The 25587-nt window shown below is 36.1% G+C and overlaps 1 protein-coding gene across 1 annotated transcript in view; it reads left to right on the top strand.

Moving 5' to 3' along the window:
* MRC1 (mannose receptor C-type 1) overlaps positions 1-25587 on the top strand; it is a 91393-nt gene that overhangs the window by 32963 nt on the left and 32843 nt on the right. Inside the window, exons 7-15 of the mRNA XM_066279099.1 lie at positions 1552-1737; positions 5886-6043; positions 6943-7053; positions 14227-14342; positions 17395-17543; positions 19502-19701; positions 22341-22468; positions 22772-22859; positions 24745-24889. Of these exons, the coding sequence (XP_066135196.1) occupies positions 1552-1737; positions 5886-6043; positions 6943-7053; positions 14227-14342; positions 17395-17543; positions 19502-19701; positions 22341-22468; positions 22772-22859; positions 24745-24889 (1281 nt within the window). The remainder of the gene's footprint in view (positions 1-1551; positions 1738-5885; positions 6044-6942; positions 7054-14226; positions 14343-17394; positions 17544-19501; positions 19702-22340; positions 22469-22771; positions 22860-24744; positions 24890-25587) is intronic.

Here is a 25587-nt window from a genome sequence, read left to right as displayed (position 1 = left end):
CTGTTTTCATGTATTGAAATATTCTAAAAGTTTATCTGTTCAGGTTTTGAAGTCCTGAGCATTTGCTGACATTATTTTCAACTTCCTAGACAGCAAAATTAAAATATCCCACCAGAGGGCTCCAGAGGTATACTAACTTTTTTTTTTTTTTTTTTGGTAACTACTGCAAGTGTGTAAAAGTAAATTGCGTTGAGGGATTTTACAACAATACGATGTTTGGTCACTATGACTACCGATTTACTTGAGTGATGACTGTGCGCAGAATCCTGGGCATAAACAAAGAAGTTGCAGATAGTCCCAATCTTTAAGAGAAAATGGGACTGATCCATTGAACGCATAATAGAGGTGCCCTAGAAAGAACATTTTCTAAGGCTGCACACTTAAGAACACAATACACAATATTAACTTAAATATATAAATTGACATTCACTTGGTAACATTTCTCTTTAAGTAAGGTATAATGTTAAATTGCCGTTTGAAATAGTATCTGTAAAATGGTAATTGTAAACTGCTGTATGTCAAGTATAACTCCAGTTCCTTTTCTCTACCAACATTCACTACACTTACCATTACCAGGCCCTATGGGCCTATGGGGATGAATACAGTGAGTCTCTGCCTTCCTAGGTCATTACCTGCCCCAGCTCCTTACCATTATAATATATTTTTGTAATGTATAACCCAGATTATGAATCTTAACCAGAATTATTAGTAGCAATAATTAAGATGTTGGCCACTATTTCTGCTTTGGTTAAATAGTAAATGTGCAGTGTTTATAATTTACAGTCACATTATCTCAGATGTTTTCTAGTTCAGAATACAGTGAGAATGGGTAGTTTAATATTAGTGTTAGTAGTAATATTATTAGAAATGTTTAACATATACGGATACTTTGGTTCATGTGATGTGACTTTCCCAAGATCGTACACAACTTGTGAAATCCGAGTTTTGCTTGAAGGACCTCTGAATCCAATCCTTGTGATTTCCACACCGTCACAAGTCATCTCTTGGGAGCAAGTCAATGCTCGTGCTGGTGCAGGGTTTAGGTAGCTGTCTAATGCTGCTAAGATTTCAGATGCTTTTTGGTCACCCATTCAATTTCCTCTTTTAATAGTTCTTTCTCATGGCTGCCTAATAGTCTTGCCCTACCTCCTCTGAGGAATGACTGGCTCCCTGATATCCACAGAATAAAGATAAATTGAAATCTTTTAGGCAGTGTATTCTATGTCAAACCTTTTGTGCCTCCAGCATTTATAGATAAAACAGATAAAATCAGATAGTCTATTATATCTTCATGTGACCTTGTTGTAAGTACAATTATTTTTTAGAAAGAGATTTTTCATTTAGCTTTATTTTAAAATGAAAGATGCATTTGCATGTTTTTTATTCTAAAAGTAAACACAGTTAGCCTTTTGTGAATGCTAGGAAGTAAAAAATAACCTTACCTTTATTTGCCCATAACTATGAACTGTTTTCTATATAGAATGGTAGAAAATGTTACAATTTTTTTTTTAAAAAGCCTTCTAAATGGTTTCCAAACTTTTTTTTCCCTAGAAAGTGACGTGCCTACCAACTGTCCAGCTCAGTGGGGGGCATATGCAGGTTACTGTTACAGGATTTACAGAGAGGAGAAGAAAATCCAGAGCCAGGCCTCGATTGCCTGTAAGTTGGATGGTGGTGAACTAGCAAGTATCCACACCATCGAGGAATTTGACTTTATCATCTCCCAGCTTGGTTATGGTAAGAATTTACATCAATAATATACTCGACTGGAGTATTCCCCACTTGCTGCTCATCTCTGGAAAATTTCATCATAAGTGTTAATTTTTTTTTTTTGAAAGTAAAAAGATGAGAGAGAGAGACCGATTCCCACATGCACCCTGACTGGAATCCACGTGGCAACCCCAGTCTGGAGCCACGGCTCCAATCACCAGGCAATTTTATTGACTGGGGCTGATGCTCAGACCAACTGAGCTATCCTCAGCATCTAGGGCCAATGTTCGAACAAATCAAATCACTGGCTGCGAAAGGAAGAGAAAGGGAGGAGAGGAAGAGAAGCAGATAGTTGCTTCTCATGTGTGCTCTGACCAGGGGTCAAACCCAGGATGTCTGAATGCTGGGCCAATGCTCTATCCACTGAACAAACCGGCCAGGGCCATAAATATTAAATGTAATAAATTTGAATAAATAATTCAATTATCAGATTAACAAATTTAATAATAAATACAAATCCTGCCTAAAATATAAAATTGTATAGTATTTTAAAGAATTTTTATCACTAAAAGCTAGTTTCATTTATGTTTTTATATATGTAACCCATTTAGGCCCTGGCTAGTTGGCTCAGTGGTAGAGCATCGGCCTGGTGCATGTGGATGTCCAGGTTCGATTTCCGGTCAGGGTATGCAGGAGAAGCACCCATCTGCTTCTCCACCCTTCCCCCTCTCCTTTCTCTCTATCTCTCCCTTCCCCTCCTGCAGCCAAGGCTCCACTGGAGCAAAGTTGGCCCAGGAGTGAAGGATGGCTCCACAGCCTTCACCTCAGGTGCTAGAATGGCTCTGGTTGCAACAGAGCAACCAGATGGGCGGAGCATTGCCCCCTGGTGAGCTTGCCAGGTGGATCCCATTTGGATGCATGGAGTCTGTCTCTCTGCCTCCCTGCTTCTCTCTTCACAAAAATTGCAAAATAAAATAAAATAAATATGTAACTCATTTATGGATATTTTTAAATATTACTTTCCCATATATATTAATCTGAATTCAGAGCAGTCTACCTTAAATTTGTCAACAGTTTTACATTTCTTTAGTAATTATTTGTGTGTGGGGGAAGGTTTCTTTTTGAAGGTGTATATTTTATCTCACAAGAATGCTCTCTAAATGAAGCATTTAATACTTTGGATTTCATTCTTTATTGACCAAGCTAATGCTGCTAGAATATTGAGCAGTGAAAGAAATAGGATACTCTATTGGAGTATTAGATGCTGGCCTCCATCTGTTAAAGAAATTTATGTCTCTATTTTAGCTACATCATTTAAGAAATGTACAGAAAATGTCATATAGTTGAAATATTGTAAAGTTTTCAAAAATTAAAAAATTATCTATCTATATAGATATAGATACCTATATCTATATCTAGAGAAAAATGGGACTGATTCACTCAGATGGCTTTCATAACTGATTTATAGAATGCAGCCTAACAACTTTACATTCTTTATTATATATTTTTGTGGGATCAAGGCTGTGCTTCAAAATGACCAAAGCTAGATATAGATATAGATATATATATAGGTATAGATATCTATAGATATGTATATAAAGATGGGTAGAATGAGTTGGGAATGCTTATCTCGAAGAGGAGAGTGTGGAATAACCTAATGATAATGAGCGCTCCTCAGTACTTGCTGATTAAATGATTATCATTTGCTGCTTCCTTTACTGAAGAGACTTTTGAATTGCTGCAGCTGCTCATTTCCAGACAACAAAACAAGAGGAAACGGATGGTGGCCATGGTGGGGACTGCTTCCTGACACTGCCTGACGACTGGCAGGAGTAGGGGGAGGGAAGAGGGAAAAGCAATTGGCAAATAGAAAAATAGAGCAGTTTCAAAGAAGGATTTAAAAGATCCCCAACAGTACTACTCCTGGTACTTGTGCTAGATGGAACCCTTTCTCCTCTGCTTACCTCACAGAGCTTAGTAGGCTGTGATAATAGCCTGTTGCAGCCTATAACTAATTTTCTGATTATTCTGTGTTTACTTATTCTATATTGACCTGCATGATAATTATGTAATCAAAACAGATGTAGCTGAACAATATCATGACATGTAAGTTATGATACTTATAATAGGTAATAAAGTTTGCAAATGAATCAGTGAAGATGCTGTAAGGGGTAATATGCAATTTTTGCTCTATTTTATGTAATAGCAGAACTTTTTATGTTTATAGCTATAGTTATTTTGGGAAGTTGCATGACAAAGTTTGAGCTTATTCAGCTTTAGAATTCATAAATTTTCACTAAGGAAGCCTTCTCTTTTTTATTATTGATAAGGATTTCATTAACTTTTTGAGTAGTGAGTTTTTTTCATGCTTGTTGACCCCTGAGAGTGAGTTTTTTTTTTTTTCAAAAAATGAAATCAATTCCAGTTCTAGTTTTGTTAAATTAAAATCATGTTTGTTTGATAACCAATTTATGGAAACAAGAAGAACATACATTTGTCTCTTTTTTTAATGTTGCCTTACACAGTTTTAAAATAAAAGTTTTTGTTACAATCCTACTCTGGATGGTCAGGAGGCACGAGGACGTACATGAACGTTCGTGCTACTCAAAGGGTTAAAACAATGAAAATGATATTGATAAAAGTAAAGAATAGTTATAAAATTAAAAGAATAGTTCCTAAATCAAAAGCCCAGGAAACCTTTTTTTAGCTAATCGAAGTATCTTATATGTTAATCATGGAAAGACAGTGAAAAATTTGGGACTTGCACACATAAATTATGACTAAACTCAGATGGCTTTCTTAACTGATTTATAGAATTCAGCCTAACAACTTTACATTCTTTATTATATATTTTTGTGGGATCAAGGCTGTGCTTCAAAATGACCAAAGCTAGAGGGGGAGAACAATTTAGTGAGAAAAATGTTTATAGAAAATGCTTAATACTTTATTGTAATTGTGGGACTTGGGAATTAGGTTTTCATTAGTCTTGAAACTAATCCTTGAGGGGTCATTTTGAAGCCTATATTGGCTGCTCAAAAAGATTATGATCTGCCAAATTAAGTGAAAGGAAAGGGATCATTCTGGCAATGTCAGTCACGCTTTCTGCACTGGAAACATCTGTGGGGCTGGCGCCTGGCCAGTCAGGGACTTCTCCAAAAGCAAAGCTGAGTCACAACTTTTGGAGGAGGAGACTAAACCTTTTAGGGAAATTCCTATGTGATGTGGCATTTCTCTCATTTTCTACTGCAAAATCATCTTTAAAATCCTTTGGCAGGTAATTTTATCTTACGGTTTAAAGAATGTAAATCAAGCATTCATGATGAAATTCACATTAGTGCAATTAAGTAAATATTGCATGTGTATTCATTCATTTTTTTAAAATTTGGAATTGTATATGTTTTTAAGCCATGAAGTCCCAGGCCTTCAACATTGTCCCACTTTAGTTATGATATTTAGAATTTTTGGAACTATAATTACTGATAAAATCATAATAAAAATGATAGAGTTTTAAAACAAAATCATCACATTTTTTATCTAGACCTGGTGGTTTCTGTTTTAACCTTTATTTGCTATTTGGATTCTTCTGATATTTCCTGGTGAAAATAATTTCAGATTCATTTATATTTACAAACAAATAAATAAGTGCCAAATGTTGGGACCCAGCCCAGGTCTGCATTTTTTCTTTTCTTTTTTTACTGTATTGATCACTTTTCACTTGATAACAACACAGTCAGTAAAATAGGAAAGGTTTTTAATACTTACTTTGAAACACACATAAGATTTAATAATAGTCAAATAGATTTATACAGAAATGTCATGTTTCCAACATAATGAGTGTAGTTGTTATGGAAAGTTATTTATAACAAAAAAAAAGTAGTTTCACAAGATAGAGGGTAATGATAGACCCACCTCAATTTCATTTTTACAACTCTCAGGAGATGTACTTTGCAAAGCACAACAAAAGATTACAATCACATTGATGATGTAAAGAGTATATTACACAGTTAAACTAAAATTGACAACATAAAGTATAGCTCACAGTTGTTTACATTATCAACAGAGTAGAACTATTGTTGATAGCAGAGAGCCTTCCTTTCCTGATAACCCCCTGATCACCTTCTGATCTTTGAAATAAAAATTGTGTAAATTACTTTTGTGTTTTTCTTCTTGTTTAGAGCCAAATGATGAGTTATGGATTGGCTTAAGTGATAGCAAGATTCAAATGTACTTTGAATGGATTGATCACTCCCCAGTAACTTTTACCAGGTGGCTTCTTGGAGAACCAAGCCATGAATACAACAGGCAGGATGATTGCGTTGTGATGAAAGGCAAGGTGAGGCGACTTTCGTGACTCATATTAGCAAAAGCCACAAGGAGTTTTTCTCATTTACTACTCGTTGTTTAGATTGTGTCTAGTCTAGGTTATTTGACATAGGTCAAGGCTAAACCAAAATTCAGATTAAATTTTTTGAATTTCTCTCAATTGTTTAGCAGTCTAATTTTCAAGAGGCCCAGAAAAGAAACCAACAGAAACTTTTGGGTCAAGGTTGAAATTCACCAGTAACTAATGCTCAGATATATTCCTGTGCTGGGTTCTAAATGGAGCCATGTAGGGGGTGGACAAAAGTAGTTTCACAGTTATTTGCATGAAAAAAAGACATGCCAGTTATGATTATTACAATAGTTTTATCAACTTCAAAGAATGTCACAAAGGCACAGTGCACTTAGGTACAGTCTCATAAATGCCCAAATAAATAATAAATAAGTAATAATATAAGAATAAACTCTCAACTTTAAGCCTACTTTTGCCCACCTCTGTATCCAGACTAAATTCACAGCTTTGGTTATTTCAACAGGTTGCTCTGACTACTTAGATCAAGTCTGGGTCATATAGCCTGGAGTCTGTGCTCAGAGAGCTACATGAGTGTGTGTGTGTGTGTGTGTGTGTGTGTGTGTGTGTATGTTATGGTTACATGTAGGTGCCAAGTATTAAAATATTCCTTTTAACAGTGGGTCAAACAGCTAATAAGATATTAAAACATTGAGGCTCCAATCTTTGTGGCCACAGTCAAATTTGCTGTCAGTTTGTAAAACCTTTCCTTTGTGTATATGTCATTTTGTCTTAGTAACTTCAAATCCTTTGTTTTCCTTTTTTGATGCACAATTACAAGAAAATAGCATCAAAGTCAAACAACCAATAATCAGTAACTTTTTCCTCTTTGCTTTCTGCAGGATGGTTACTGGGCAGATCGAACCTGCGAGCATCCTCTTGGCTACATCTGTAAGAAAAAATCTCTAGCTGAAACACCAGGAAGAGAGGAAGAAAACACAGGCTGCGGGAAAGTGAGTACAGACCTATATAATGACCTCACATCAGCTGATAGTATATGATACACTTGGTTTTATTTTTGCCTGAGAAAGTACTTTATTACTGTCATAGATAGCCAAATGTTTCAGCTGCTTAAAATTCAATAGTTTATTGTTAGTGTTTTGTTCTTTCTAAAGTCTTGTGCAGGTGTTATTGACAGATTACATGGGGTATGTGTGGTCAGTAGCTCCTTTCAGAATGTCATAGGAATTGGAGAAAAGAGAACAGGGATAAAATGACACACCAAATGGGGTCTACAGAGGGTAGCAAGATTAAGGCAGGTCATTGGACAAAATGTCATTGAGATATTGATATGACCCTACGAGTTGTCAAGGGCATTTCCAGTAGATAACCTTAAGGTGCAGATAGCAAACAATCCTTAGTCACTTTTCCATTTATAATATTTCTGATAAATATTTCCATTTATAAATTTCTGATTAACATATATTCTTTGCTTAATCATATGTATATATAGGAGATTGTGTGTTGTATAGCCAGCAGTCACGACCATCATGGCCATTCATGTGCAGGTTCTCATTGAATTCAGGCAGACAGTAAAGAAACAGTAGAGCCAAAAAACGGTGGGCCATTCCTTCATTCAAATCTCCCAATGGCCGGCGAGGAAATACACAGGGCTCCCAAAGCCACTGACACATTATCCAGTTCCACAGACTCTTCTCCGGTTCCTCCTGGAATCAAAGGCTTCACCAGTCTCAGTGGAGCTCGCAAAAGCCCCTCACCTCTGGTTCCCCATCTGCACACCTTCTCTCTCCAAACTGCAAAAATGGCTTCCTTCTGCCTCTCCTTCTTTCTCTTTTCAATACTTTCTAGCGCAAAAACCTCTCCTCCAGCAAACATTAACAAGACAATGGCCTTTCCCAAGCAGGAAGGTAATTTGCAATTTCACAGATCACATACCTGGCACTGCACAGTGCCATTTTTTAACACTAAAAGTGAGCGAACTTAAAAAATACAATTTTTACAAACTCGTTTGCCTCACATATGTTATTGTAACTTTTTATAAAAAAATAAACAATCTTTAAATTTTATTACTTCCATATAATCAAAGTTATATGTACAGTCTATTAATTATTATATCTATAATCTGATATAATCCAATTTAATCATTAAGATACCAATAGAAAAATATTTTAATAAGGCAACTATTTGCCAAATACAGTTATTATGCTCTCATTGATTTTAAAGGATAAATGTTATATTCCTAATTAGATAGAATAGGACACTGAAGCTCAGAGATATTAAATAATTTTGGCCAGTTTAAAAACACCTGCTTTAGACAATGACTTCCTCAAAGAGCTGAGAAGACTAGAAAAAGATCCCCTCACCAGCCAAGACAGCTGTGTGTGTGTGTGTGTGTATGTGTGTGTATGTGTGTCTGGGCCTGGACACTGGGTGGTGTAGGGATCTTTTTGAAAATTCAGACTTCCAGACTCATAGGCCTGTTGTGATACTGATTAGGGATTCAGCTTTCAGTTCATTGCTTACATGTGCAGGAAACACTGAGCTAAGAAATCAACATAAAGTGGTCCTGAGTTGCTTATATTCCAGGATGTCAGACAGATACATATATGAATTTTCTTTTTCCAGGCTGACTAGGAATCTCACAGATGAGTTTAAAATTCAAAAATATAAGATATACCACCAGGACATTAAATAATAGAATTTAATGGATATTAAAATGAATGTTTTGTAAAAAGCTTACAGAAATAAAAGGTGTAACAGAAGGCATGAAACAGCTACCGAGTTTTGTTATGTAGTATTTTATTACGATTTGATTCTAAATATTTTTTATTTCCATTAAGATTTCTTTGACCTAAGAATGATTTAGAAGTGTCTCTGTGTGTGCATATGCATGTGTATGTTGATAGTGATGGGGTTTTTGTTTGTTTTTTAGTTTCTAAATAATTGGCAGGTACTGTTGATATTAATTTTCTTGCATTGTGAAAATACAGGATTTTTTCTAATGATGAGAGGAGGGGAAATAGTGAGGCAGACTCCCACATGTGCCCTGACCAGGATCCACCTGGCAACCCCATCTAGGGTCAATGCTTGAGTACCAAGCTATTTTTAGTGCCTGAGGCTGATGCGCTCCAATGGAACTTTCCTCAGTGTCAGGGACATCCATATGCTGGGCCGGAGGTCTATCCACTGAGCCAATGGCCAGGGCCTAGTATTTTTGTTATTTGTTAAGATTCTAGTTCATAGTCAATTTTTGTAAATATTTTATATGTGCTGAACAGGATGATCTTTGATAACTGGGTTCAGGGGTATATATATTTTTAATAGATTAAATTTAGCAATTACCTTATCTAGATATTCTATATTTCTAATATTTTTTCTGCTTGACAAAATATTCTCCTTGTAGTTCTGTCAATTTTTACTTTATGTACTTTGGTCTGTGTTATATCTTCCTGATAAATCAGTCTTTAATTATATAATTATTTTATTCATAATAATGCTTTTCAATTATAAAGTTAATTTTAAATAATATTAATATTACTGGAGAAATTTTTTTTGCTTGATGTTGCCCTAGAATCTCTTTTTTCAACTAACTTTTTTGTTTGTTTTTTGACAGAGACAGAGAGAGGGACAGACGGGGACAGACAGACAGGAAAGGAAGAGATGAGAAGCATCAATTCTTTGTTGTAGCTACTTAGTTGTTCATTGATTGCTTTCACATATGTGCCTTGACCAGGGGGGCTATATCAGAGCGAGTGACTCCTTGCTCAAGCCAATAACCTTGGGTTTCAAGCCAGTGACCTTTGGGCTCAAGCCAGCAACCCTGGGGTCATGTCTATGATCCCACACTCAAGCCAATGACCCCTCACTCAAGCTGGATGAGCCCATGCTCGGGCCAGCAACCTCAGGGTTTCGAACTTGGGTCCTCCACATCCCAGTCCAATGCTCTATCCACTGTGCCACCACCTGGTCGGGCCCAACTAATTGTTTTTAATCATTCTATTTTAAGAGCAATTCTTGTAAATATATACCTGCATTTTTATTTTTAATCTAATTTGAGGAATTCTGGCTTTTAACTGGCAAACATGAGTTTAAATTTGTTTTACTTATGTATTATATATCTAAATTAACCTCTACCATCTTATTTTGTACTTTATTTTGTTGACCATTCCATTTTCTTTTTTCTCTTTTCCTCATCCCATTGGTTCTATTAAATCTCTTTATCCCATTTTTCTTTTCTACACATTTAGGATTCATACATTCCCCTTTTTTTTTTAAATGGTTAAACTTACATTTTTAGTATGCATTCCAGACTTGAAGTTAAAGTTATTCAGTAATCTCTCTCAGCTTGCTGAAAAAAAATGAAAATTATTATTATATTTAAACTTAAAGAAATTTAATTTGAAAAAATGTTAAACTCACAAGAAATTGAAAAAAAAAACAAGCACTTAAAATCTCTCTATCATCTACTTTGCTTCCTCCAATGATAACATTTCATCTAACTAGTGGACTTAATCACAACCAGATAATTGACATGCATACAACACTATTAACTAAAACACATATCTTATTCATATTCCATGATTTAACTTCTCACACCCAATTAATTATCTTAGCTATTTGTACAGGCAATTAGAACTGGATTTACTAAGACATGTATTGATTTCTATGCTCACTGTAGACTTTTAGCCCATTCACTCCTCCAGATTTAGAATTGCTCTTGCCAAAGGAAATATTTCAGGAGTTCTTTCACTGGTAGTCTGGGAGAGGAAAACTCACTGTCTTTGTCTGGAAATGTGACTTTATCCTCGCCCTGCATAATAATTTAAATAGGTTATTTTAGAATTCCCAATTGACAGCTGTTTTCTGACAGTGCTTTATATATTATTTTTCTCCTGGCCTTTATTTTTTTTCATTGAAATTTCTATTATTAGACTAGTCCTTCCTTTTCAAAAAATGGGTCCTCTATATTTTCTTTCTAATAGATTTTAAGATTTCATTGTTTTTGTCATTCTGCAGGCTTAGGACAATGTATCTACCATATGCCCCTATGTATAAGACCCACCCTGCCTGACCAGGTGGTGGCGTAGTGGATGAAGCATCGGTCTGGGACATGGAGGACCTGGGTTCGAAACCCGAAGGTCGCCAGCTTGAACACGGGCTCATCTGGTTTGAGCAAGGCTCACCAGCTTGAACCCAAGGTTGCTGAATTGAACCAGGGTTCACATGGTCTGCTGTAGTGCCCGCCCCCTCCCCTCGGTCAAGGCACATATGAGAAAGCAATCATTGAAAAACTAAGGTGCCTCAACAAAGAATTGAGGCACTTCTCATCACTCTCCCTTTCAGTCTGTCTCTCTCTCTGTTCCTCTCTCTGTCCCTCTCTGTCTCTGTCCCCCACCAAAAAAAGACCCACCCTTTTTCAAAAAATTTGGGGTCTGGAAACTGGGTGTGTCTTATACAGTGGTTGTAGATTTTTAAACTTGCATTTTCTACTTTTTCATGCAGATGAGGAGTTATATGAATTTTATTATGAATAAAACTTGAATTTGATAATTTTATGTAATACATTTTTTTTCCCAAATTTTGGCCCCCAAATTAAGGTGCATCTTATACATGGGGAAATATGGTAGATTTGGATTTTATTGGTTCTGTTTGCTACTCAGTATGCCTCTTCATCTGAGGGACTTGTACCTATTTTTCAATTCTTAAAAACTGTCTTTATTTATGTCATTAATTTTATTCAGTACTTCTGAAGCTTATCTAGGATGTTCTTATTCTACTTTCAATCAATATGTCTTCTAACCTCTTTTAATATTTTAATTTCTCTGCTACATTTCTCCAATTTTCTGAAACCCTATTTTCCACATTTAATCTGGCCATTAGGTGTTTTTTTTTTTTTGAGGGATATTTCATTTTCATGTAGTTTATGTAGAGAATGACCACAGTGAACTATAATTCTCTAGCTATATTGTACAGTATAAGGCAGAAGTTTGAGTATGTCTTGTATGAAATGCATTATAAGCTTGTTAACTTCTTTCCTTTTCTTATTAATCAGTTTGAAAATCATCTGAAAAGAAAAGCTATTTTTATTTTATTTTAATTTCTAAAATTTGATTTGTCTTCAATTTTGGAGTTTTACTTTTTTGTGTGACGGAGTCTGGGCGGGGGCACAAACAGACAGGAAGGGAGAGAGATGAGAAGCATCAATTCTTCATTGAGGCTCATTAGTCTCCTTAGTTGTTCATTGATTGCTTTCTCATATGTGCCTTGATTGGGGGGGTGGTTACAACAGAGTGAGTGATCCCTTGCTTAAGCCAGTGACCTTGAGCTTCAAACTGGTGAGCCTGTCTTTACAGGGGTAGTCAACCTTTTTATAAAAACCAACCACTTTTGCAGTGCTGGTCAACCTGGTCCCTACCAGGTTGGTTGCTCCACTACTGCCCACCATGAAAGCTGGAATGCCCACTAGTGGGCGTTAGGGACCAGGTTGACCAGCATTGCAAAAGTGGGAGGTTTTTATAAAAAGGTTGACTACCACCTGACCTGTGGTGGCGCAGTGGATAAAGCGTCGACCTGGAAATGCTGAGGTCGCCGGTTCGAAACCCTGGGCTTGCCTGGTCAGGGCACATATGGGAGTTGATGCTTCCAGCTCCTCCTCCCTTCTCTCTCTCTGTCTCTCTCCTCTCTAAAAATGAATAAATAAAATTAAAAAAAAAAAAAAAAAAAAAGGTTGACTACCCCTGGATGAGCCTGCACTCAAGCTGCGACCTTGGGTTTTTGAACCTGGTCCTCTGCTGTCCCAGTCCAATGCTCTATCCACTGCACCATTGCCTGGTCAGGAGGAGTTTTACTTTTTAACTTTACATTTTTGTTTTCTTCAAATTCTATATTTTGTGTTTTCAAATAATTTTGTTTTTTCTTTATAGCATTTTGATATTTTATTATTGATTTTATTCCTTTTTTTGCACATAAAACATCTCAATCATACTTATTTTTATATTTTTCCAAATGCTTTATGTTTAATTATTAACTCTTCCTTAAAATGACAGATTTTCTTACATGATTTGTATTTTTTTATTAGCCCCTACCCATCTCTACCCCAATCCTCAATGTCATAATTTCACATGACTGGTGTTGTAGAAATATTTCTGTTGTGTAGTTTTGCATTTATTTCTCCGAGTGACTAGAGAATCCTCTTTTTTGTAAACCAAGTTTTACTTTTTGCTTTGGCTGTGAATTCTCATCCAGTGTGAATATTGTAAAGTGGGGACCAGCACCCATCTGTGGCACAGAGATGGTATTCATTTCCAAACAGAAGATTTTTTTTCCCTGTGCCCAGCAGCCCAGGCCGATGACAAGAATCTATTATTTCTCGGTTCTGTGGGCAGTTTTTTCACTTTCCTTTCACAAAGGACTACTTAATGGGTATCATCTTTATGCAAAAATTCCAGTTCCATCTCCTGCCTCAGCTGGACTGATGGCCAAGGTTCTTGTCTGTGTGGCATTAAAACCCCGGACCCTAGACCTTAGCGCCTTGATCTAGGTTTGATACACTCTAGACAACACTCAGTCTCAGCTGATGCATTTTCCATTCCAGCTTTTAGCTTTCTACTATGTTTTGGTACCTGGAAATTTTGCCTTCTATTTCTCAAACTCTAGTGTGGATTTTTTGTTTATTTGTTATGCTTTTATTTAACCTTTCTCTGTGGTTGAAGTATGGGAGTGGAACTATGCTAAATCATGTTGCCAGAAATTTGTTGAGTATTCTCCTAGGACCAGATGATAGGCTTTGCACTCACTACCTACGGTCAGCCTCAATAGGTAACAAAACTTGCTCATTTGCGAATTATTTCCTGTGGTTATTTATTCTAAAACCAAAATCTTAACCATTCTGTTCAGTTGCATTAGTAAACATTTCGCAAATCATTTTGTTGGAGGATGCCTCAGAAGTTGAGAGAATGACTGTTCCCCCATTTTATGTCATAATTTGTCATATGAGGGATAACATACTACTGTTTCCTTTATTTATAAATGATTTTCATTGCATTTCAAATTATTCAGGTTTGTGTTCTTTTAGTTCTATTTATCAATTTATGTTTCATGATAAAGGAATCATTAAAATATTGCCTAATAAATATGTGTGAATATCTGCTTGATAACATTTATAGGGCTGGAAAAGATATGGCTTCTACTGCTATATGATTGGAAACAAACTTGTAACATTTGCAGAAGCAAACCAAACCTGTGTGAATGAGTTGGCTTACCTAACAACTGTTGAAGACAGGTATGCAATAATTTTAATTTTATTTTTAAATGTCAAATGATGAAAAGTTATCAGAAAAACCCAAGTATCAATGTGCTCTAATTTCTGAGTAAATTACATAGGATCGTGAGGCATGGTTTGCAAAAGCAAATTCAAAAACATATTCTTATTTGAATTCTTCATTGCTAACATTATAAAATATTTTGCTGCTTTAGTACTATAAAACAATATTCAGACTGTTTACTAATACTCTAGTAAATGTAATTTATTGATCTAACTTTTTCTGATATGTCACTTTTTTGAAGCAGAACAAATAAGTAAACATTTTCTGCTCAAAAACCCCACTTTCTATATTTACCACTTTTTTCCACCAAAAAAGAGATCAGAGGGTTTACTAAATATTTTATTCATTTTTCCCTTTCCTTCATGTTTTTTTCTTTTTTTCTCTTTTTGGTAAGTTTACTGGACTTATAGGTCAAAAAAGGCATATGGATTTTATGTAACTTTTGACCTCTAAAGTCCCATCAATTTTAAAGATTTCAGTGTTTATTTGTTTTCCTCTACTGTTTGCAAAGGACTGGAATAAGTCCAGGAGAAACTTAAAAGAGAATTTTTTATTTTTTTATTTTTATAAATTTTTATTAATGTTAATGGGATGACATTAATAATTCAGGGTACATATATTCAAAGAAAACATGTCTAGGTCATCTTGTCATTAAATTATGTTGCATACTCCTCACCCAGAGACAAATTGTCCTCCGTCACCCTCTATCTAGTTTTCTCTGTGCCCCTCCCCCTCCCCTAACTCTCTCCCTCCCTCCCTCCTGCGTCCTCCCCCCCCCCCACCCCTGGTAACCACCACTCTCTTGTCCATGTCTCTTAGTCTCGTTTTTATGTTCCACCAATGTATGGAATCATGTAGTTCTTGTTTTTTTCTGATTTACTTATTTCACTCCGTATAATGTTATCAAGATCCCACCATTTTGCTGTAAATGATCTGATGTCATCATTTCTTATGGCTGAGTAGTATTCCATAGTGTATATGTGCCACATCTTCTTTATCCAGTCTTCTATTGAAGGGCTTTTTGGTTGTTTCCATGTCTTGGCCACTGTGAACAGTGCTGCAATGAAAATAGGGCTACATGTGTCTTTACGTATCAATGATTCTGAGGTTTTGGGGTATATACCCAGTAGAGGGATTGCTGGGTCATAAGGTAGTTCTATTTGCAGTTTTTTGAGGAACCACCATACTTTCCTCCATTATGGTTGTACTACTTTACATTCCCACCAACAGTGTATGAGGGTTCCTTCTTCTCCACAGCCTCTCCAACATTTGCTATTACCCGTCTTGTTGATAATAGCTAATCTAACAGGGGTGAGGTGATATCTCATTGTAGTTTTGATTTGCATTTCTCTAATAACTAATGAAGCTGAGCATCTTTTCATATATCTGTTGGCCATTTGTATTTCTTCCTGGGAGAAGTGTCTGTTCATGTCCTCTTCCCATTTTTTTATTGGATTGTTTGTTTGTTTGTTGTTGAGTTTTATGAGTTCTTTGTAAATTTTGGATATTAGGCCCTTATCTGAGCTGTTGTTTGAAAATATCAGTTCCCATTTAGTTGGCTGTCTGTTTATTTTGATATCAGTTTCTCTTGCTGAGCAAAAACTAAAAGAGAATTTAAAATGTCCATGTCATTTGCAGTAGAAAAGTAAATTAGTATTGAGTTTTAGTACAATAAGTTGTATTTATTGGCCTTGTAAGGCAGACTCAATAAAATGTAGATGCTATTGGTATGAACCCAATCCTTTTATAAACATGAAAGATGTAATAGAATTTGTATAGTCTTTACAAAGAACTTGTATTTCTATCCACATCCTTCTTTCATGGACAATTAAATGTCTAATACAATGTAGCCCAATGATATAATGGGAGCCCCTGAAAATGAGAACATAGATACTTTTTATCTTGTGACAAGATGAGCTACACACCTTCATGTAAGGTGCAGGCATGTTCTGCTCTGCACTGTAGTTGATCCTTTGGTCTGTTGGAGCAGAGATTACCTTATATTTTATATTTTAGGTTTGTTTTTCTTTGTGATTTCTATGGTGTTTATATTCAGGAGCTCACTAACTCTGTGGTTAAATTTGTTTTTTTAGACATTTAAGACAAATTGAGTTTGGAACCTTAAATTTTTTTGGTTTGTTTGGTTTAGGACATGGAATTATTCAGTCTAGGGTCAAACAAATGTTCTGTTTCTGTGGCTTTCTCTGTGTTTCCCTCTCTGCTTTCTGGAGTTATCCCGACCTTCCTGTGTTCCTGGAAACGTTGGGCATTACTTCTCCTTTGCCCCAGAGAGAGAGTTTTGCCTTCATTGCTGCCTCATTGTCTAGTGTTATCAACTAAGACCAACCTTGGTTCCTTTACTAACCAAATTGTATTATTAGCATATTATGCCAGATACATAGATGAGATTCAAAAAGAAAGAAGATGTTGAAATTTGTGATCTGCTCCCAGTTTTATCTAGAGATTGAATGTCTGCTCCTCTATATTTCTGGATAGTTTTCTGTTTCTGAGTGTAGATATAAGAATGAAATTGAGGGGAAAATCCACCCAGATGTTTCTATTTGTATCATCCTTGATAATATTATGACCTTTCAGCTTACTAAACCAAAAATCGTGCAGAATATTAGAAATGTTTGAAAAGTGGACTCATTTTTAAACAATGTATTTGCAAATGCTATGGTTTTATCCTTTGGCTTTTCAGCATTCTCTTATATGTTGAGAAGGGCAGAGGAATTGGTGAGAATAGAGAGGAGTGATTTGAGTATATTTAAATAAATGTATTCATTCTGCTGTGTTGTATTTTTCCCTCATAAGATCACATTTCCTTAGTGAACACTGCATAATATAATGACACATAAATATAATGAAATACGTTGGAGTTATCTACTAAATCATAGCTCATAGAAATGATATATATATCCTACTGATAATTTTAAGAATTTACATAAATATTTCTAAAATGTAGTTTAATTACTTAACATTTATTTATTTATTATTATTGCTTTTTAGATATGAGCAAGCCTTTCTAACCAGTTTGATTGGATTGAGGCCTGATAAGTATTTTTGGACAGGGCTTTCAGATGTACAACACAAAGGGAACTACCAGTGGACCATTGGGGAGGAAGTTCAGTTCACTCATTGGAACTCAGAAATGCCAGGTGTGTATTCATTGTGCACAACCATTAGGCAAAGTCTGTTATTTCCTTATGTACCTGTCCAAATGGACAATGCAAATTAATTGTGTTTCAGAATTTTATATTCTGTTCTAGTTTTGGCTTTTGTTTTTTTTTAAAAAAAAAAATTCTAATTAGTTTTCAATGGTCTAAGAAAACAAGGAATACTGCTAGATTACTGGGTAGTGCTCTATTGGAAACATATTTAATGAAATCCTAAATGGTCACAAATGGTCCAAATGGTTAACTTACTTCTGAGAGCTTTAAACTCTACTAAAGGGATAGGAACCACTTCAGTGCAACTATCAATAGAAATATTCGTGTGCTTGAGTGGGTGGAGCAAAAGGTCACACTTATGTGGAACTCATTTCTGCATCTTGCATGTGCTACCCTGCTTAGTCCTTTATATATATATATATGTTGGATTTTATTTTGTCCTTATGAGACACCTTTAAGGTAAGTTTAAATATCTTTATTTCAAAGGTATAGAAACTGGGACTCAGACAATTTATGTGTCTAGAAAGCTTCTGACCATGAATTTAGACTAATCTATGTAATTCCCAAATCTGTGCTGTTGGCACCAACACCACCTGCCTCCATATAAGTGTTGAGTTGCTTCCTTAGTAAGAAGTTTCTGAAATAGCCTTTGAAAGATTCTTTGCCCTCTTTATACACTGATATCATAGCATATGACCTTACTCATTGTGTCAACCCCCAGGAAACTCAACATCCTTTATCACCAGTTTTTCATTGTGCCTGGACAAAGAGCTAAAGAAGGAAAAGTAATTCAAGTGTATGAATTACTACTTAGCCTAAAAATCCTACTCTTGAGGAGTTCTTTTAATTTGTATTCTCAGCTCTCAACAAAGTAGAGAGATCAGTATTTGGATAGTGTGATTCTTGTTTAATTATTGAATGTTCTGAAAAATTATAAAATTTCAGTTCATTTTAAATGGGGCAATCTATTAAGAACAATATTTTTTTTTAAAGTGCACACTTTAAAAAAATATTGGTAGGAGTGGTAATACTTATTCTAGGACAAACTCCTTGATTTTGCTGGTGGTGTTCATTCAGCTGCAGGATTTAAATTAATTCCAGAACATCCTTAGGGAATAAAAATAGATGAAACTGGAACCATAGGGAATCAGCAATCTGGAAGAAAATATTTTGGAATAGATGTACCTGCCCAGAGCTTTGAGAGTTACTCTAAACACTTAATTCTCTTTAAAAGAATTATAATGAAAGATGACCTCATCTCAGCAGAAAGAATCCTAATGTTTTCAAAGTTCTGTCTTAATTAATTACTATTTGGAAATACAACTGTGCGACAGAATTATGAGCTATTAAGCTTGAAATAGCCCTCATTTTATTTTGCATACTTTTTTATCCATAAAAAAATCATTACAAATCTGTACGGTAGGTAGTGATATTTGCATTTTAAGATGAGGCAACAAGTTCAGAGTGATTGACTAAACTAAAGTCTCTAGCTCCAACGTATTTCATTTTAAAGTCTGTAATGAACTTCTGGAAACCTACATGAACCCTAGGAAAACAGGAATCTTAAAGAATCTTTTTTTAAAAAAAGAAATGTGTTAAACTACTATTTTTGTCATTATAGTAAATTCTATAATGCTGAAATGGTTGTATTGTTAAATGTCTATAAAGGTGGGCACCCCTGCCAGATGTTGGAAATATAAAATGGTATCAAAACCTTGACCTTTGAGATCATAATTCAGTTGGGGGCATAGGACACACAAATATAAGGTAAATAACTATTCAGAAGAGCATAAAGCAATTGCCTAAAGCCACAGCATCTTTCCTCTTCATTTCCTCATCATGTTAGGTTTGCCCACACAATCTGACACACAGGTTTGAACTGTTTTCTGTGAACACGGCCGGCTTTCAGCAGCACCTGCTAAGTGAACTTTATGTGTTTAATGCAGGGAGAAAATCAGGGTGCGTTGCCATGAGAACTGGGTTTACAGGGGGCTTGTGGGATGTTTTGAAATGTGAAGAAAAGGCAAAATTTGTGTGCAAACACTGGGCGGAAGGAGTAACTCGCCCACCAGAGCCCACAACAACACCTGAACCCAAATGTCCAGAGGGTTGGAGCACCTCCGGTAAAACAAGTTTGTGTTTCAAGGTGAGTCACAATTGCAGAGCTAAGTAAGAATTTTGAATATGCTTCAGCCTAAAGAATGAGCAAAGAAATGGAAACAAAACCAAAAACCACCATGCTGAGGCTTCACCTGTAGAAATTCTGATTTTATTGATCTGGAAGGGGGACCTGGCATGATTTATTTTTAAAGAGCTCTCATTGGATCAGTGCTAATGACCAGTTGCATTTAGACCAACAAAAATAACTGACAGCACAAACACAGGTCCCAGCAGCTTTTCTTCTCACGCTTTGCCTTCATACCCCTTTCTCCGCCTCCTTCCTGTCTCCCATCATTTCTGGTCCTAGTCTGAGCTCGTATCCATTTCATTGTAATGAAAGGATTTTGCTCCCCTTCTTTCTTTCCCATTGTGTCTCATTTCTGCCCGTTCTTAGAGACCAAGCTTTTAGTTAACCAAATTGATAAGTGACCCTATAATAATGGCACGTGGGTATCTTGTAGATAATGCTCCATTGTTCTGCTTTAGCCCCTGGTTATTATGCCTCCAGAAGATGGAGGCATTGCTGGGTAGGAGCACAGGGGTGTTCGGTGCCCTGTAAATAACAGAAAAAATTTCATTTTATTCTATTATTTTATACAATCTTGAGTTGGATTATCCATTTTCTCCTTATGAAATCAAGTTCACCTCCCCAAAATAAGCAAACAAAAGACCCAGTGTATTTATTCAGGTCTCTTTTTCTCTCTGATAAGTTTTATCCTTTCTATAAGAGGTTAGATTTAGCCAAATGCAGAAATGTACTTATCTACTGTTTATCGATACTATTCTCTAAAGTTTTGTCCTCGGGACCTCTGTTATTCAATCCTGTGAGTGGCATATGGCCATGGCATGCTTTGTAAGACAAGCAGCATTGATGAAGAACTTGAATTATCAGCATGTGTCAGAATGATGTTGCTTAATATTTTCTAACTTGAGGGGTATGGCTAGTTGGCTGGGAAACTCCCATTAGTAACAATAGAAACTGATGAACTATTCAATACAGGTTAGCAAATCTAGGCTAAAAGCATATTTTTAGAGAAGGGAATGTATTGTGCTAAATCAGGAGAGGATTTTGTAAATTGATTAATTGAGGACAAACACAAAAAAGATGAGGTATTTCTTATTGCTGCCGGGAAACTTTACAGTTACCGAACAAAGACCAGGTTTATTTTATACACAGCCATTCACCCAAGGGGTGGTAAGCTATGGAGATTTGTTGCAGGATTTTGAGAGAAGCAGCAGAATTCTCCAGAGCTGGGAAGTGAACCAAAATTCCAGGAGATGTTATCCAGGTGTGTGTGCAAAAAATCCACAGCTGTGCTTCACTAAAGAGTCTGTGGTTTTAGAGGTGTGTGGGATAGCGTTTGTTTGGAAATATATTGACCATCTTTGTATAAATTAAAATATGGAAATTATTAATACAGTTCAGCTGATAGTAAGTTGATTTAATAAAGTAAAACCTTACATCACAGTCTAGGAAGCTGAAGCAGTCAAAGGAGTCTTGGGGTTACTTAAGTGGAAACTTGCTCAAGACACCTTTGCCCAGACAGCTCAAGTTAGGGTCAAGGTAAAGGTTATCTAGGCTTGCATGACGACAGCTGGGCAGCCATAGTCTGTTGGAAGCAAATTCCTTTTCTCACAAGCCTTGGACGATGGGCCATGACTCATGAAAAATAACAAATGAAAACTATAAAAGTTGGTGGAGATGATGAACTCCTATATTGTGTGCAGTCTGATAGGTGTTTGCCAGACTATCACTGTAGATTCAATTTTACTGCAATCCTCTTGATAATATGATGTATTCCCTAAGTTATCCATCTTTTGAATCGAGTTTAGCTTATGACCCATCTTTTTAGATGTTCTGACAGGTGAATGTCATTGCATGTGCTGCAGTAGTAGTGCAAATATGTATCTTTAAGGGAAAAAGACAAGACAGTTTTGAAGGACATGACCAATGAAGTGTTGAAAGACTGCCAGGTTTCATTGTTTAAGCCTAACAGCAACCTGTGGCACAATGTTAGGAGGTTATTTCTTTTAATTTTTTTTTATTTTCTTAAAAAAATATTTATTTATTGACCTTAGCAAGAGAGGAAGGAAGAGAGAAAGAGAAAGACAGGAACGTCCATCTGTTCCTGTTATGTGCCCTGACCAGGAATCCAACAGGCAACTTCTGTGCTGCATGATGATGCTCTAATCAACTAAGCTTTCCTGCCAGGGTGTTAAAATTTTCTTTATTCATCTTTACTTTTTTCTGTACCAAAAGGTTTTTTCAATTCTTTTTCATTTCATTGTTACTTTTCATATATAACCAAATTAATCCTGTCTTCTGCAATGAGCTATATGCTTAACCCCTATACCTATAGCTTCTAAGATTTTAATTTGATTTCTCTGGTGCTATCAAATAATTTTATTTTTTAAGTTTTTTTTTTCAGAAAAATCATTCCCCAAATTTTGTTACCCAGCTATTCACACATAAATTGATTATTAACCAAAAGAATTACATTGTTTCTAGCCATTGCAATGTCTTGGTTTTCTATAAAGGAAATTGCATTAAAAGTAAATAATTATTTCTCTTGAATTGATAAGATATGCAGTATAAAATAACTTCTGTAACCATATCATCTTTAGCTGTTTACAAAAGGAATACATGAGAAAAAAACATGGTTTGAATCTCGAGATTTCTGTAAAGCACTGGGTGGAGATCTAGCCAGTATCAATAATAAAGAGGAACAGCAAACAATATGGCGATTAATAACGTAAGTAGATTCTCTACATAATGCTCCTTTCTTTTGCTGGTTTGGTCTTAATGATGTAGAGGGAATTTTTATGTTTCCAGAATTGTTGCCTCGTGGTGCTGCTTTGAGTTCATATATCCTATTCCAAATCCATGGGCCTTTTTAATCTAGTTTCACTTCTAAATGCCTTAATCTTACAAGTATAAATCCTGCAATGAATGACTCTAGTTTTTATTTTGAAGGTAACTTTCAAGTTTGATTAGTCCTCATAGCCAACCAAACTTGTTTCATGCATAAGCTTTCTTTGTGTCTTGTGTGTTGCAGATCTACTGGAAACTACCACGAACTGTTTTGGTTGGGGTTGACCTATGGAAGTCCTTCAGAAGGGTTTACTTGGAGTGATGGTTCTCCTGTGAGTGATTCAATTTAATAGATCATTTTCTTACTTTATTGTGTAGTATTTATTTTAATGTCATCTTTTGACTTAATCCACATTTTTTTGTAAGACTGGTTATTATGATAGCTAGAGACATTTTTCTATGAAAAATAAATGCTACTTTAGAGTCATTATTCTGACCCTGCCCCAGTATAGTTCTATTCACCAAAAACATACCATGTTGACCAGATGAAAAAACTCATTCTACTGGCTTACACAAAATAATATCTTTATTTATCACGCAAAATTGGCACACAAGTAAACTTCTTAAAAATCGAATGTTCTACAGTGAAAAAGAAGGAAATATTACCTTTTGCAACAATATGGATGGACCCAGAAACTACTATGTTAAGTGAAATAAACCAGGCAGAGAAAGAAAAATATCATATGACCTCACTCATTTGAGGAATCCAAGAAACAATGTGAACTGAGGAATGGAATTGAGACAGAGGAGGGATCAAAGGGACCAGAGGAAAAGTGGACAGAGGGAAAGGGGATGATAGGACGGGATAAACCTGAAGGGAAGGGGGGAGGGTGATGTTGAGAAGGGGGCAAGGAAGATGTTAAGGGGAATATGGGGGAGGGGGGATGCATTTGGGGCAACGCTAGAATCTATGTAAACACAATAAATTAAGTTAAAAAAATAGTTCTAAAAAAAATTGTGCTATAGCCTCTTATGGGTCAGAAGATCTAGAAACAACTTCTGATATTCCATTAATAACCATTGGGGTTTGTCAGACTTCTCCATTCTCAGGAATTCCTGAGTGAGAGGCTTGGTACTTGTTGACATTTTGGGTGCTAGTCATTGCAGAAAGTGATCTTGTGTGATTTCAGTTCTGCCTCCTCTTGCAACCCACCAGCAACTTTTCAAGGAATTTAAGTAAGATGGTACATTCGATGGCTCCATTGATATTTCAGTTTTATATCTTTGGAAAGTGCATCATAATGCTTAGTCCAAAACTCTATGGACTATGAGTCTACATTGAAAACCCCAGAGGGGACTTAAACATAGCGGCCCATTTATTTCTACTGTCAATTTTGGTAAATTTGATAGCTTTATTAGCAACATGTCAAAAGTTTATTTCTTTCATAAAAAGAACTAATGCATATCTTCATCTTCATGCAACTCATCTAATAAAGAGAAAGTTTCCAACTTTACACTGAAATGTTCCTTAAGAATGGCTTTTTTTTTTTTTTTACAGAAACAGAGAGAATCAGAGAGAGGGATATACAGGGGACATACAGGGACAGAGAGATGAGAAGCATCAATCCTTAGTTTTTAATTGCGCATTGCGACACCTTAGTTGTTCATTGATTGCTTTCTCATATGTGCCTTGACCATGGGCCTTCAGCAGACCGAGTAACCCCTTGCTTGAGCCAGCGACCTTGGGTCCAAGCCGGTGAGCTTTTGCTCAAACCAGATGTGCCCGCGCTCAAGCTGGTGACCTCGGGGTCTCAAACCTGGGTCCTTGGCATCCCAGTCTGACACTCTATCCACTGCGCCACCACCTGGTCAGGCAAGAATGGCTTATAAATGTAGGAACTCCCAGTACTGATAAGTGGAGCTCTTTGCCAAGTTTTTCCTATATACAAATCCTACTTTTGGGGATCCTACAGCCATTCTACTTAATGAGATTAAAGAAAATTTTATAATAATAGCATAGTCTACTCAACTTCAAGTTCTCATTTGATGGAAGCTCTTTCCCACTGGTGTTTATAAATCTTGCTTTCAAAGCGAAGGTACAGTGGGAAAAAAAAGGAAATGGATTTAAAAATGTAAATCTAGTTTTCCTTTCCTGTTTGAGTGAATGATTGGCATTGGCCTGATGTAAATGGTTGCTATGTGATGTTTCTAACATAGGTTTCTTATGAAAACTGGGCATTTGGAGAACCTAATAATTATGGAAACACTGAATTCTGTGGAGAGTTGAAAGGTGACCCTAGTATGTCCTGGAATGATATTAACTGTGAACAACTTAAGAATTGGATTTGCCAGATACGTAAAGGTATGATAACCTGTTCTTTTCTTTATCTGAGCTCAAAGAACTAACCTCTTGACATCCCAGTATCTTCCTTATTATCAGGACCAAACAAACAAAATAAAAACTAAATAAACTGCAGGAGCCATTATTTCACAGGATGAGAGTGAAGTCTCTGAACACAGATAAATATTCCAGAGGAACAGAAGATCAAAAGGTTACCCGGGGATCCTAGACCCAAGTCACGTCCTCCACAACAGTTCCCATGAGCTGTGATTTCTGGTTCAGTTTGCATAATGGTAGAAGCGGACGTTCTATTCCATGAGCAGAGCAATGACTGTGCCATTTCATTTTTGGAGTTGTCATCCTTTGACCTCCATCAGTCATCTAATAGGTGAAAAATTTCCTAAGCTGAATATTCTAAGTATTGATCTCTCCAGGAAATGTTCAACACAAAGAACAAACAGCATATGGAGGACTCACCATGTTACTAACGGTCAGAAAGCAGGAGTGTGTGCTATCACGATCTTGACTCAGGAAGGTCTACATATCCGAGTCAGACATGGAGGTCAGGGATCCAGTCTCTCACATTTGAAAAAAAAAAAAGAGACCCTCCCTTGAACCAAAATATACATCAACTTGTCTTTGTAAACAGATAAATGGAACCACATTGCCCTCTGCTGTCAAGAAACCTTGATCACTGTCTCAACTTGACTGCAAGAGAC

This window comes from Saccopteryx bilineata, chromosome 5 (genome assembly GCF_036850765.1).
Source record: "Saccopteryx bilineata isolate mSacBil1 chromosome 5, mSacBil1_pri_phased_curated, whole genome shotgun sequence".
In the NCBI taxonomy this organism is placed as follows: domain Eukaryota; kingdom Metazoa; phylum Chordata; class Mammalia; order Chiroptera; family Emballonuridae; genus Saccopteryx; species Saccopteryx bilineata.
The sequence above is the reverse complement of the archived record's forward strand: the minus strand, read 5'-3'. Positions and strand labels throughout refer to the sequence as shown.